The sequence below is a fragment of the Trichechus manatus genome, unplaced genomic scaffold (genome assembly GCF_000243295.1).
Source record: "Trichechus manatus latirostris isolate Lorelei unplaced genomic scaffold, TriManLat1.0 scaffold00163, whole genome shotgun sequence".
NCBI classification, from domain to species: domain Eukaryota; kingdom Metazoa; phylum Chordata; class Mammalia; order Sirenia; family Trichechidae; genus Trichechus; species Trichechus manatus.
In genome coordinates, this window is record NW_004444099.1 from 2,510,538 (window position 1) to 2,525,080 (window position 14,543).

The 14,543-nt window shown below is 35.3% G+C and overlaps 1 protein-coding gene across 18 annotated transcripts in view; it reads left to right on the forward strand.

Moving 5' to 3' along the window:
• Nucleotides 1-14,543, forward strand: part of HERC4 (HECT and RLD domain containing E3 ubiquitin protein ligase 4) — a 116,376-nt gene that overhangs the window by 30,717 nt on the left and 71,116 nt on the right. For 16 of the 18 annotated variants that reach the window (XR_002825628.1, XR_002825627.1, XR_002825623.1 and 13 more), the window contains 3 exons: nt 4,679-4,755; nt 8,005-8,226; nt 9,381-9,472. Coding sequence is in view for 12 of the 18 variants with exons in the window: in XM_023740785.1 (XP_023596553.1) it covers nt 4,679-4,755; nt 8,005-8,226; nt 9,381-9,472 (391 nt within the window). In the remaining 6 variants the exon portion in view is untranslated. The other 2 variants (XM_023740780.1, XM_023740781.1) reach the window with 2 other exon arrangements.

Here is a 14,543-nt window from a genome sequence, read left to right on the forward strand (position 1 = left end):
TTGTACAAGTTGTGCTGGCTTCCCCAGTATTGTGTACTGTCTCACCCTTCACCAAAGCTACCACTTATCTGTTGTCTGTTTAGTATTTCCCCCCACCCTTCCCATCTCTCGTAACCAACAAAGATTGTTACTTTTTGTGTGTAAACTTTTTCAAGAGTTTTTACAGTACAGGTCTCATACAATATTTGTCCTTTTGTGATTGACTTATTTCACTCAGCGTAATGGCCTCCAGTTTCATCCATGTTATGAGATGCTTCACAGATTCATCGTTGTTCTTTATCGTTGCATAGTACGCCATGGTGTGTATGTACCATAGTTTGTTTATCCGTTCATCTGTTGATGGGCATCTGGGTTGTTTCCATCTTTTTGCTATTGTGAACAATGCTGCCATGAACATGGGTATGCATATGTCTGTTTGTGTGATGGCTCTTATTTCTCTAGGATATATTCCTAGGAGTGGGATTGCTGGATTGTATGGTATTGTTATTTCTAGCTTTCTAAGGAAGTGCCATATCATTTTCCAAGACGGTTGTATCATTATGCATTCCCACCAGCAGTGCATAAGAGTTCCGATCTCCCCGCAGCCCCTCCAACATTTGTTATTTCCAGCGTTTTTGATTGTGCCAGTAATGGCAGGGTGAGATGGTATCTCATTGTGGTTTTAATTTGCATTTCTCTAATGGCTAGTGGTCTCGAGCATTTCCTCATGTCTGTTGGCCGCTTGACTGTCTCTTTGGTGAAGTGTCTATTCATTTCCTTTGCCCATTTTTTAATAGGCTTATTCATATTTTTGTTGTAGAGGTGTTGGATTTTCTTGTAGATTATGGAGATTAGACCTTTGTCTGACTTGTACCGTCCAAAAATTTTTTCCCAGTCTATAGGTTCTCTTTTTACTCTCTTGGTGAAGTCTTTTGAAGAGCATAGGTGTTTGATTTTTAGAAGATCCCAGTTATCTAGCTTATCTTCTGGGGTTTGTGTGTTGAAGGTTATGGTTTGTATCCTGTTAATGCCGTGTATTAGGGCCTGTAGTGTTTATCCTACTTTTTCTTCTATGAACTTTATAGTTTTGGCTTTATATTTAGGTCTTTGATCCAGTTTGAATTAGTTTTTGTAGATGGTGTGAGGTATGGGTCCTATTTCATTTTTTTGCAGATGTATATCCAGTTTTGCCAGCACCATTTGTTAAAAAAACTGTCTTTTCCCCATCTGATGGACTTTGGGCCCTTGTCGAAGATCAGGTGACTGTAGGTGGATGGATTTACATCTAGGTTCTCAATTCTGTTCCATTGGTCAATGTATCTGTCATTGTATCAGTAACAGGCCGTTTTGACTGCTGTAGCTGTATAGTAGGTTCTGAAGTCAGGTAGTGTGAGTCTTCCAACTTTATTCTTCTTTAATAGTGCTTTACTCATCCAGGGCTTCTTCCCTTTTCATATAAAGTTAATGATTAGTTTTTCCATCTCTGAAGAATGTTGTTGGTATTTGGATCGGGATTGCATTGTATTTGTAAATTGCTTTGGGTAGAATTGTCATTTTCATAATGTTGAGTCTACCTGTCCATGAGCATGGTATGTTTTTCCATTTATGTAGATCCCTTTGGGTTTCTTGCAATAGTGTTCTGTAGTTTTCTTTGTATAGGTCTTTCACATCCCTGGTTAGATTTATTCCTAAAGTATTTGATTTTTTTAGGGGTTGTTATAAATGGTATTGTTTTCCTGATTTCCTTTTCATCGTTCTCTGTATTGGTGTATAGGAATCCAACTGATTTTTGTATGTTCATCTTGTATCCTACTCTGCTGAATCTTTCTATTAGTTCCAGTAGATTTCTCTTGGAGTCTTTAGGGTTTTCTATGTATAGTAGCATATCATCTGCAAACAGGGACAGTTTAACTTCTTCATTACCCATTTGGATGCCCTTTATTTCTTTTTCTTGGCTTATTGCTCTAGCTAGAACTTCCAGCACGTTGTTAAATAGGAGTGGTGATAAAGGGCATCCTTGTCTTGTTCCTGTTCTCAAGGGGAATGTTTTCAGCCTCTCTCCATTAAGAATGATGTTGGCTATTGGTTTTGCATAGATGCCCTTTATTATGTTGAGAAATTTCCCTTTTAAACCTATTTTATTGAGAGTTTTTATCAGGAATGGGTGTTGGACTTTGTCAAATACCTTTTCTGGGTCAATTGAGATGATTCGTGTGATTCTTTTCTTTCCTTTTGTTTATGTGGTGGATTACGTTGATTGATTTTCTGATGTCGAACCATCCTTGCGTACCTGCTATGAATCCTACTTGGTCATGGTGTATTATTTTTTTGATATGATGCTGAATTCTGTTGGCTAGAATTTTGTTGAGAGTTTCTGCATGTATATTCATGAGAGATATTGGTCTGTAATTTTCTTTTTTTGTGGCGTCTTTGTCTTGTTTCGGTATCAGGGTTATGCTGGCTTCATAGAGTGATTTCGGAAGTGTTGCTTCAAAAGGGGGCTTACTTTTGATAAATTCTATAGAGTTCTGTTTCATTAAATATTTTCTTCTTTGTTATTTCTTTAGGAAAAATGGAGCGTGAGAAACCTATTTGGTATAAGTTAAGTTTTACAGTCACAGAATTACTGAAAGCTAAAAAAAAAAAAAAAAAAAAAAAACTCCCCCCACCCCATTCTCAATGTATAAATAAATCTACATGAAGATGAAAGGAGAGAATTTTTTTTTAGTGCAGCAATAGCACAGGAGACTCTCTTTCCTTGTTTCGGTAAGAGTATAGCGATTCTGTAATATGACTATTCTATAATATGGGTAAGAAATTAGCATTTATGTTATAGTCCAAGCCTTGTGATATTATTTTGGAAAGAAGTCACTGAGTGTAAATGGCAGTGCAAATTTAGAAGTGTTTGGCAAACTTTATAAATAATACTAAAGCCTTCAAGGCTTTACAAATCCACTTATCCTTTTAACAGTGTATACTCTTTGTCAGGCACTGTGGTGGGTACTGGAGCCCTAGTGGCACAGTGGTTAAAGAGATCGGCAGCTAACCAAAAGATCGGCAGTTTGAATTTGCCAGCTGCTCCTTGGAAACCCTATGGGGGCAGTTCTACTCTGTCCTGTAGGGTCTCTATGAGCTGAAATCAGTGGAACGGCACGGGGGTGGTTTTGCATGGTGGGTGCTAGGGATTCCGCAGGAATAAGACACATAGTATCTGCCTTCACAGAGTTTATTGTTTTGCAGAGAAAACAAACATTCAATGAATAATTAAATTAGTAATTAATAATGATAAATGCTATGAAGAAAAAAACATAGGGTGGTATAAAAATGTAGCATTTTAGTCTTACTTGGTCTAGTAAATTAGATTTGGTACTTAGAATAGTTTTTTTTTTTAATATTTAATATTATAGTTTACTGATTAATGTATTTGTACCTAATGTGCATAAGCAGTAACAGTGTTTAGTAACTTCAGCATAAGTATTCATGTCCATGTATTTTTTATTCCTAGATCTTTTTACATTGCCAGTGTTTGATTTTGCTAATTGCAGAAAAATGGCATTTTGTTATGTTTGAAAATTTGAAGGTACAGATGCAGTTGGATCCTGTTAATTGTAGCTGTACAACTCTCAGATTTTGTAGTTAAGAATATAAATCCACTAAATAAAATATTTTTAATACAATATAGAATTAGAGTAACTCTCCTTTCTCCTGCTCAAAATTTGATTTGCTGAAGCTGTCTCCCGAAAATCATGGGTATCGACACTCTGGTCAGAACTTGCTCCGGACTCCCATATGGCAGAATCAGGTCAGGTGGCAGTATCAGGTAAAGGGAAATAAGAAACATTATGTCCCCTCCCCTCTTTTTTTTCTTGAAAAAAATTCATTCAGGAGAAACAGTAGAATGACTAGGAGAAGGGGAACTACGTAAGAACAACATAGGATGATTACTGTACAAAGTTACTTGATTTTTGTAATGTTTTACACATTAGCCTTTAGAATTGCATTGCAATTAAGCAAACTTGAGGAAAGGAAAAACAAGGAACTATAAAAATATAAGGAGAAAACACAAGATGGCAGAAATAAGACTGAACACATCAGTGATTACAATAAATGTGAATTGATTATATTTTCCTAGTAAGAAAACTAAATTCAGTCTCACTGATTTAGATGTAAAGCAAAAGGATAGCCTAAGAGAGAAATATGTTTCGTAAATTGTGAACCACATGATAGGAATCCCCATTGGTTAATAGGCAAAACACCAATTTTAGACATATTAGATGATACATACTTGTTTCACAGATACATTGCAAAGTTTCAGAGTTAAAGCTGAAGTTTTTTATTTTTTTAATTTCGATGATAAAAGAAAACATCTGGATTATAAGAGCACTCTCAGAAGTACTGGAGGTGTGAGCATAATTCATTTTGCTTAAGTATTGTTTTTTCAAGGTGTGTTCTCACCACACCTCTTAGTTTTTTTTTTTTTTTCATATCTAGATCTTATTTGTTGATTTGTTTACTTTGCTTTTAGCATACATTTTTTGGTAAATTGGGCTTACATAAGGAAAACAGCATGGCCTGCAAAACAGTAGAAAACTCTGCTTTTGTGTAGTAGGTTGTCAATAAATAGTTTTATTGGTTAGGCATTCAAGACCCATGGGTTAAATGGAATTAACTGTTCCTGATCTCTCTTCTTATTTTCTAGAAATATTAAAAGTTTGGCCGATATCCAAATAGTACAGGTTGCTTGTGGTTACTATCATTCACTTGCACTCTCCAAAGGTAAGCGTTGTTTTTATTTTCCTTCCCCTTTTCAGCTTTGTTACATGATACTTTAAATGAGCAGAAAGTCTTACAACTTGTTTTTCTGCTTGATCCTTTTCATTTCCATATAAATTTTAGAATTAGCTTGTCAGTTTTCACACACAGAAGAAAACTGCTGGGATTTTGATTGGGAATACATTGTTTCTGTAAATCAGTTTGAGGAAAATCTTTACAATATTGAGTCTTTTCAGTTCTTGAACATGCTATATTCATTCATTTAAGTGCCCTTTTAATTTTTCTCAGCAGGAGTTTGTTTTATGTGGGGAGGTCTTACACATCTTTTATTAGATTTTTCCCTAGGTATTTTTGGAGCTCTGATGGTGCAGTGGTTAAGAGTTATGGCTGCTGACCAGAAGACTGGCCATTCAAATCCACCAGCTGCTCCTTGGAAACCCTGTGGAGCAGTTCTACCCTGTCCTATGGGGTCGCTGTGAGTTGGAATTGACTCGACAGTAATGGGGGGTTGTTTTTTTTTGTTATTGTGAATGATGTCATTTTTTAAATTTCGTTCTTAATTGTCTGTTGCTAGTATGAGTCTCCTAAAATCTCTTCCCATATAGGTGATGAAGATAGTAGCTTTCCCAATCTCGTTTAATTTCACAGATAAATATTTTATGAATAAGGACAGAGAAGAAGGTTAAGCAACCTATTAGCTTTGTTTGCTTTCCTCTCTTACTGATTTGACTTCTTCATATGTCAGCTAAGTACTGGAACGTGTATTATTAAAGAACCTGCCAGATGTTTTCTTTTCTTTTTTAAAATCATTTTAACAAATAAGTTGCATTGGCTTTGTTGTTATTATTTTTTAATTCAATAAACTTCTAGTACATTTACTATGAATAAAACACTAGGCTAGAGCTGTGGGGAAATACAGATAAATTAAAAGACAGTTTTAAGGAACATTCTCTGTAGTGGAAGAGGTGAATGTACAAATAATTAACTCTAGTTTGAGGCAGAAAAAAATACTACTTTGGTCAAAGTAAATGTAAAATGCTGTGGGAGTGAAGACAAAGGTATAATTAGTTACAATTGATAGAATTGTTAACAGTAAGGAGGGAACTGGTTTGTGATGCAAGTCTTGAAATGATGAGTAGATTTTATTAAGAATTGGAGAAATTTTGAGAAGTAATAAGAGGAAATGTTGAGAAGTGACCAAGAGGGTAGTACCAGTAAAGACAGTCAGGAAAGTGGTGTATTTGGATATTGGCACGTAATTTTATGTGGATATTGGGAGGATTAGGAGATAGTAAGAATTGAAGCTGAAGTAAAAACAGAAATCTGTTAAAAGGGCCTTAAATGCCATGTTAAGGAATTTAGACTTCTCTGTCGGCTTTAGGGAACCTGGCACCTCTCTGTATTCTTTGTTGTTGCTTTGCCAACTCCTCGTTCGATGTTTTGGTAGGTAGATCCAATATAAAATTCAAACCCAAATATTTTACTGATAGTAGCAGTTTTGCATTTTGACCTACAGGTATTTTTTGCCTCCTGCAGCTTCATGCTTTAGGCGGTATCTTAGTCATTTAACAGTTTTTTGAGCGCTTAGTATAAACTAGGTACACTGTTATGTTATGGACTGGGTATACAGTGGTAAGTAATACACTACTAGCCCTTATGGTATAGTTATACAAATAACTGTGTAATTACTTACAATGATAAGGGCTTTAAAGAAAAAGTTTAGGGTATTTAGAGCATATAACAGGGGGACTGGATTTAAGCTGGGAGATCAAGGAAGCCTTCCTGCAAGAAGAGAGTAGAAATGAACTAGACAAAGATGAGGAGAAGGTTTAGGTAGAGGAAACAGCAAGTGTGTGAGAAATGAGCATTGGAGAATGTAAAGGAATTCATGTGTGGCCAGAGTATAGTAAGTGAGGGTGGAGACGGTATGAAACGAGATCGAAAATGTAAATAGATAATACAGGGCCTTATAGGCCTTATTAAACATATTTATCCTAGGAGCAATGAAAAGGCACTGAAGTGTTTTTGCAGGTGAGCAACATTATCAAATCTGCATTTTTATAAGTATATATACAAAAGTCCATTTGTATGTGCATAGAACATTTCTGGAAGGACATACCAGTATTTGGTAGAAGAGGCTGGTTCTTGGGAGAGGGCCAGGGATCTAATTTTGTACAGAGGCTTTTAAGTGTGTACTATTTTGTAGTATGAATTTTTTTAAAGTCAGGACATCAGTTGTTTGATAAAAATAAAATTATGTGTAAAGTTGCAAAATAGGGTAGCACTGGGGGAACAAAAATGACAGCAGAGAAAACTGCTATAGGAACCAGGTGAGATGGTGAGTGAATCTATTCATGTTTTTCTTTAGAAAACAAACTATGTATAACTTGGTGATGGATTGGTTGCCTGTGAGGTAAGAGGAGAGGCACATTAAGGATAATTTCCTGGGTTTATGACGTGCTACAAGATCAGTTGTGATGTTGTTAACGAAGATGGGGAACGCTGGGAAGAGGTCCAAGTATGGGAAGTGGAGAGGGAGTCATGAATTCACTTTGGGGCACGCTGCGGTGGAAGTACCTTTGAAACATACAAGTGTAGTAGATGTGAGGTAAACAACTGGATAAATGGATTTATTGCTCAGAGGAGAGGTCTGGACTAGTGATAAAATTGTAAACATCAGTATGTGGTTGATAACTGAAGCCTTGAGCTTGGATAAGTCCTCTTGGGAGAAAATACAGAATGAAAGGCTTGAGGAGTATTAAAAAGAATCCTTTCTTGAGGAGCATAAGGAAATGAGATTACCCCGTTATGTGACTCACTCATTGGTCAGTATCCCAAACCTAACCCATTGCCATTGAGTCAATTCCAACTCATAGTGACCCTCTGTGACAGAGTAGAACTACACCATAGGGTTTCCGAGGCTGTAGTCTTTGTGGAAGCAGACTGTCACATCTTTCTCCCATGGAGCAGCTGGTGGGTTTGAACCACTGACCTTTTGGTTAGTAGTGAGTGCTTAACCGATGCCCCATCAGGGCTCCTTATTCGTCAGTATAGTCAGTCAAATTTAAATACACTAGTACAGAATGTTCTTCTAGGTAGTATGTTTCCATGTAAAAAATAAATTGAGTTGCTAAAAAGAGTACGTATTTCCATCTGGTGAGAGGAATAACATCCCAAACTAATTGATGAACTTCAAATGAAATTTTTGTGTGTGTGAGAAAAATGATTAATTTGATGATTTTTGTTTTACAGCAAGTGAAGTCTTCTGTTGGGGACAGAATAAATACGGCCAGTTGGGTTTAGGCCTTGACTGTAAAAAGCAGGCTTCACCAAAACTGATTAAGTCTTTGCTTGGAATCCCTTTCATGCAAGTTGCAGCAGGAGGAGCCCATAGTTTTGTACTCACCCTTTCTGGAGCTATCTTTGGATGGGGACGCAACAAATTTGGTCAGCTAGGTCTTAATGATGAAAACGGTAGGTTCTTATTTTATAGTTAAATATATTTTCTAAAAGAGATGATCTTTTGAGATGGAGCAGTGATTCTTAGTATCAGAGAGAAGTGAACTCAAATCTTCCATAATAGGGAGTTGGGTGATGAGATGTTAATAAAAAAATTCCATTTGATAATAATAATGGGGTGGGGGTAGGAAAGCACAAAAAAATCCTTTTTTTGAAAATAAACTTATAGAAAGTGTATCTGGACAAAATCCAGATTTGTCTAGATGTTTGTTAAAAGAAAATTGAAAACCATTACTCAAATTGGTAACTAGAGTTGTTACATTATTGGCCACCATCACTGGAAAGAAGCTGTAAAATTATTCTGGGAAAATAACATTAAGCATTAACCTATTTGAGTTTTTTCAGGAAATAATTAACCTGAGTCATTAAACTAATCTTTGGTTGGGCTTCACTTCACTGATGCTAGAGTTTTGAAGATAAGCATTTTAAATTTTAAAAAATTATAACTACTTATAACAAGTTGGGATTTTGGAACTGATTTTCCATAGTTTCATTAGGTTGAATGCCAATATCGGACCTACAAAAACTGCAGTTTCATAAAGTTCATCATAATTTTAATGACTTAAGACGACAAAAATGAGTTGTTGATCTAGTAACAATTGGTAATGATAAGCAAATAATACTTTCAGTAAAAATTAAAGAATATTTTGTTCTGCATAAGAAAAAAATGTCAGATTTTAGAACATATATATATCTTTCCTGCTGTAAGATAGCAGAGAGTATACTTTTCAGGCTTTTGGGTAGGATCCTGTGAGCATAATTATTATGAGACAAATATAAAGAATGGTGTGTGTGTGTGTGTGTGTGTGTAAAATTAGAAGCATTTAAATAGCTCTGAAATTTGTAGTTTACTGAGTCCTGTGCAGGTTGACCTATAGGCAGTTTAACACTTAAATTGCTCTTATTAAGTCCCTCCTTTATTTACAGTCATGTAAATAGACAAACCTGGGAGCCCAGCTTAGTAGACTTGTACTACAAAATTATTGAATCATAGTTAAAATTATTTACTCCTCATTGTCCACTTAGTTTGGGAAGCTGTAGAGGAAACAAATTCTAGAAGAGTTTTCATTTAAAAAAATACCGTTAACGTCTCTTGTTGGAATTTCCAGATAGGTATGTTCCTAATTTGCTAAAGTCACTAAGATCTCAGAAAATAGTTTATATTTGTTGTGGAGAAGATCATACTGCTGCTCTAACCAAGGTATCGTATTTCTAAAACCTCTTTATTATTATTCATAGTTGTTATTTCATGTTAATGATTAATTTCTTCATAATATTTACATTAAAACTTGTTACTGATGTCTCAAAGATAATTTATCTTGAAAAAAAGACTTAGATTGTTATTGTTCTAAAAAATAATTTACCTTCATTTTGTTATAAAACGTGAATTATTATATACTGTTACATATGGTCAAGTTTCTCAGTTCATATGAAGTACTTTTGAAATAATATTTTTAATAAAATAGTACTTCCTTTTGAGTTCATCAGGCTTGCTATGCTGTACGTATCAATCCCAGTTATATTGTATAGCCATGCTTAATTTTAATTTAATGCCATTTTGGCTTATAAATATTTTATAACGAGTAATAAAGGAGACTGAATCCCTCCATTATCCATAGGCCAAGTTTTGTGCACATAGTTACAATGTGCTTCCCTCATAATCTTGTCAGTAGCTTTAATTCTGACCTCTTAGTTTCTTGGATATGTGTTAAATCAGTGTCAGTACTGATTAGTTCTCCAGAGACCAGAAGTTAAATGAAAATAAAAAACATTCAGCTTGTTTTTACTAGAAGCATTATTTATTGTAGCAGTGTTAATGTAAAGGAATTGGCAAGTATTCAGAAATCTCTGTTTTTACTGCTTTATCTTTCTTTGCCGTGCATAGTAGACAGAATTGGTGAGAAGAAATTAACTTCTAATCAGACTTTTAAATTCTGCACCCTTTACTCCCATATTGGGAATTTTAAGTTGGCAAAAGTGTTGCTCGTCATTACCACATATAGTGTACTCCAGGTACTTAAAGCAGTATTATAACAGCCATTCATAAAAGTTAATTTAAAAAAATATTTTATATTACCTTTTAGTAAGGAAGTTTTACTGTACCTACTGATCTTAATACCACATTTTACTGATTTTAGCATTCGAATTACAAATGTAATCACTAAAGTCTTATTAAATCATGTTGGCAAGTTATAGTTTTTAGCCATTTTCTTCCATTATTGGTATTTGGAAGAAATAATGCTATGTTAAATAATAGTAAAAGTATTTGGTATGGTTTCATTCCTTAGTTCTAACTGTGTGGTAGAAATACTAACAATGTTAATATTTTTCAACTTCAGGCTTTCAAATAATCACTTGTCTTGTTTTTCCAGGATAAGTGTTTATTGATTTTTTAAAATTGCTGATTGTGTTAATCTTTTGTATCCATCTTAGAAGACAGTAGGTGATGATATTTGTTCACTGAACTTTTTAGTGTACTTTTTTTATTTTTAATTGTGCTTTAAGTGAAAGTTTATAGTTCAAGTTAGTTTCTCATAAAAAAATTTATACACACATTGTTATGTGACCCTAGTTACTCTCCCTATAATGTGACAGCACACTCCTCCTTTCCACCCTGGATTTCCTGTGTCCATTCAACCAGCTCCTGTCCCTCTTTACCTTCTCATCTTGCCTCCAGACAGGTGCTGCCTATTTAGTTGCATGTATTTGCTTGAGCTAAGAAGCACTGTCTTCATGAGTATCATTTTATGTCCCATATTCCAGTCTAATCTATGTCTGAAGAGTTGGCTTCGGGAATGGTTTCAGTTCTAGGCTGAGGGAGTCCAGGGGCCATGTCTTCCAGGGTCTTTCCAGTCTCAGACCATTAAGTCTGATCTTTTTACTAGAATTTGAGTTCTGTACCCCACTTCTCTCTTGCTTCGTCAGGGACTCTCTGTTGTATTCCCCGTCAGGGCGGTCATTGGTGGTAGCTGGGCACCATCTAGTTCTTCTGGTCTCAGACTGATGGAGTCTGTGGTTTATGTGGCCCTTTCTGTCTCTTGGGCTAATATTTTCCTTATGTCTTTGGTGTTCTTCATTCTCCTTTGCTGCAGGTGGGTTGGAATGAATAGATGCATTTTAGCTGGCTGCTCGCTAGCTTTTAAGACCCCGGACACCATTCATCAAAGTGGGATGCAGAACGTTTTCTTAATAAACTTTGTTATGCCAGTTGACCTAGATGTCCCCTGAAACCATGATCTCCAGACCTCCACCCCTGCTACACTGTCTCTCGAAGTGTTTGGTTGTGTTCAGGAAACTTCTTAGCTTTTGATTTAGTCCAGTCATGCTGACTTCCCCTGTATTGTATATTGTCCTTCCCTTCGCCTAAGATAATTCTTATCTACTGTCTAGTTAGTGAATACTCCTCTCCCTCCCTACCCCCCCTTGTAACCATCAAAGAATGTTTTCTTCTGTGTTTAAACCTTGAGTTTTTATAATAGTGGTCTCATACAATATTTGTCCTTCTGCAGCTGACTAATTTCAGTCAGCATAATGCCTTCCAGATTCATCCATGTTATGAGATATTTCACGAATTCATTGTTGTTCTTTATCATTGCATATTATTCCATTGTGTGAATATACCATAGTTTATTTATCCGTTCGTCTGATGGCCACCTAGGTTGTTTCTGTCTTTTTGCTGTTGTGAACAGTGCTGCAGTCAACATGGGTGTGCATGCATCTATTCATGTGACAGCTCTTATTTCTCTAGGATATATTCCAAGGAGTGGGATTGCTGGATCGTATGGTAGCTATTTCTAGCTTTTTAAGGAAGCACCAAATCGATTTCCAAAGTGGTTGTACCATTTTACATTCCCACTAACAGTGTATAAGTGTTCCATTCGCTCCACAACCTCTCCAGCATTTATTATTTTGTGGTTTTGGGATTAATGCTAGCCTTGTGGGGGTGAGATGGTATCTCATTGTAGTTTTGATTTGCATTTCTCTAATGGCTAACGATCGTGAGCATTTCCTCATGTATCTGTTAGCCGCCTGAATGTCTTCTTTGGGAAAGTGTCTGTTCATGTCTTCTGCCCATTTTTTCATTGGGTTATTTGTCTTTTTGTTGTTGAGGTTTTGCAGTATCTTGTAGTTTTTAGAGATTAGACGCTAATCGGATTTGTCATAGCCAAAAAAATTTTCCCAGTCTGTAGGTTGTCTTTTTACTCTTTTGGTGAAGTCTTTTGATGAGCATAAGTGTTTGATTTTTAGGAGCTCCCAGTTATCTAGTCTCTCTTCTGGTGCTTGTGCTTTGTTAGTAATGTTTTGTATTCTGTTTAGGCCATATATTAGGGCTCCTAGCATTGTCCCTATTTTTTCTTCCATGATCTTTATCATTTTAGATTTTATATTTAAGTCTTTATCTATTTTGAGTTAGTTTTTGTGCATGGTATGAAGTATGGGTCTTGTTTAATTTTTTTGCAGATGGATATCCAGTTACCATATGTTAAAGAGATTGTCTTTTCCCCAATTTACAGACATTGGGCCTTTGTTAAATATCAGCTGCTCATAGGTGGATGAATTTACGTCTGGATTCTCAATTCTGTTCCATTGGTTTATGTATCTGTTGTACCAGTCCAGGCTGTTTTGACTACCGTGACAGTATAATAGGTTCTAAAGTCAGGTAGTGTGAGGCCGCCCACTGTGTTCTTCTTCTTCAGTAATGCTTTACTTCTCTGGGGCCTCTTACCTTTCCATATGAAGTTGGTGATTTATTTCTCGATCTCATTGTACATTATTTTTTAGTGATATCAGGTAGTTTTAAACATCCCCCAAATAAAATATTTTCCCTTGATTTACATTAGAATGTAATGCTGTATCCATATATCTTTGTTTTTCTGAAAGAATTTCTTGCAGATAAGTTAGGATTGCTTTAAGAAGCAATTTCCTTGTGCCAGACCTACATTAGGAAAATCAGACTTGAATAAATGGAAACTGTCAGTGCCTCTATAATGATATCAAATTTTTTCAAGTTCATTTACAAATTCAGTATGCAAATCACATATACATACACCTTTTGATTTAGCAGTCTTCTGCGAATCTTTCCTGGTGCTATAAAATTGGTGTGCACGTGGCCATTATTTATTATGACAGTATATTAATAGCAGAAGACTAAACAAAATCCAAATGTTCGTTAGTAGCAACCTAGTTGAACAAGTATGGTACATCCACTCAGTGGAATACCATGAACTGTAAAATGGAATGAGAAGATCTCTGTATAATGCTGTGGAATGATTTCCAGGATATATTGTTAAAGTAAGAAGAGCAAAGTACAGAACAGCTGTCTTCTGTGTAAGAAAGGGGGTAAAATGTGAACATATTATATGTTGTTTATATATTTTTTAAATGGAAGAATAAATAAAAATTAATAGCTACACCAAATATATGTCATGCCTTATAATTTTTACTTTGGAATCCAGTAACTGTTATATATCATTAGAAAGCAAAATATTATATGTATATATATAAAGCAGTTCTTAAAAGTGGAAAACAAATAAATGAGCCTAATTGTTTATCAGGTTAGTGGTACCACTATGCAAAGAAGAATGATTTTAAAATACAGTATTTTACTGTATCTTTAGTTTAAGGATAGGCTGAATCGACAAAGAAACTTTGAACTGCATTCTGTAGTCTTATAGTTAGTAGTAAAATTGGAATTATTACTTTTATTACATAGAGAAATAAAGCAAATAGGTAGTTCTTCTAGTGTCACTAGAAGCTATGATTTTTAGCTTAAGAGAAAAAAGAAAAACTAGGAATTAAGTAAAAATCCTGTGACCTTTACTTTGAATCACAAATATCAGTATTAACTCTTGATTAATTTTTCTCCTTCTAAAAAATGCTTTTTTCTAGGCATGGCCAGTGAACTGGCCTAGAAGTAATAAGGAACACCTCCAATCTGGAAGCAATGAGCATCCCTTGATGGGTATAGACTCTCCACTAATAGGAACCAGGGCTCCTTAGAGAAGAATCTGAGTTCATGTCTGAGGCAACAAAAACGTATAAGATAAACCTTGGACGTTTGTAGAAGAAAGCAAAGAGTACTTAGGGTCATATCAGAAGGACAGTTTGAAGGAGCGTTCACTGGTTATCAAAAAGAAATAATGACTGCAAAAATGGAAACACATAAATATATAAAAATCATGAGTTTATAATGATACTCCTTCCCTCAAATAGTACAAAACAAAATTTATTGCTCACATTAGGAGGTTGCTAGGACAACAACTCACTTTTCT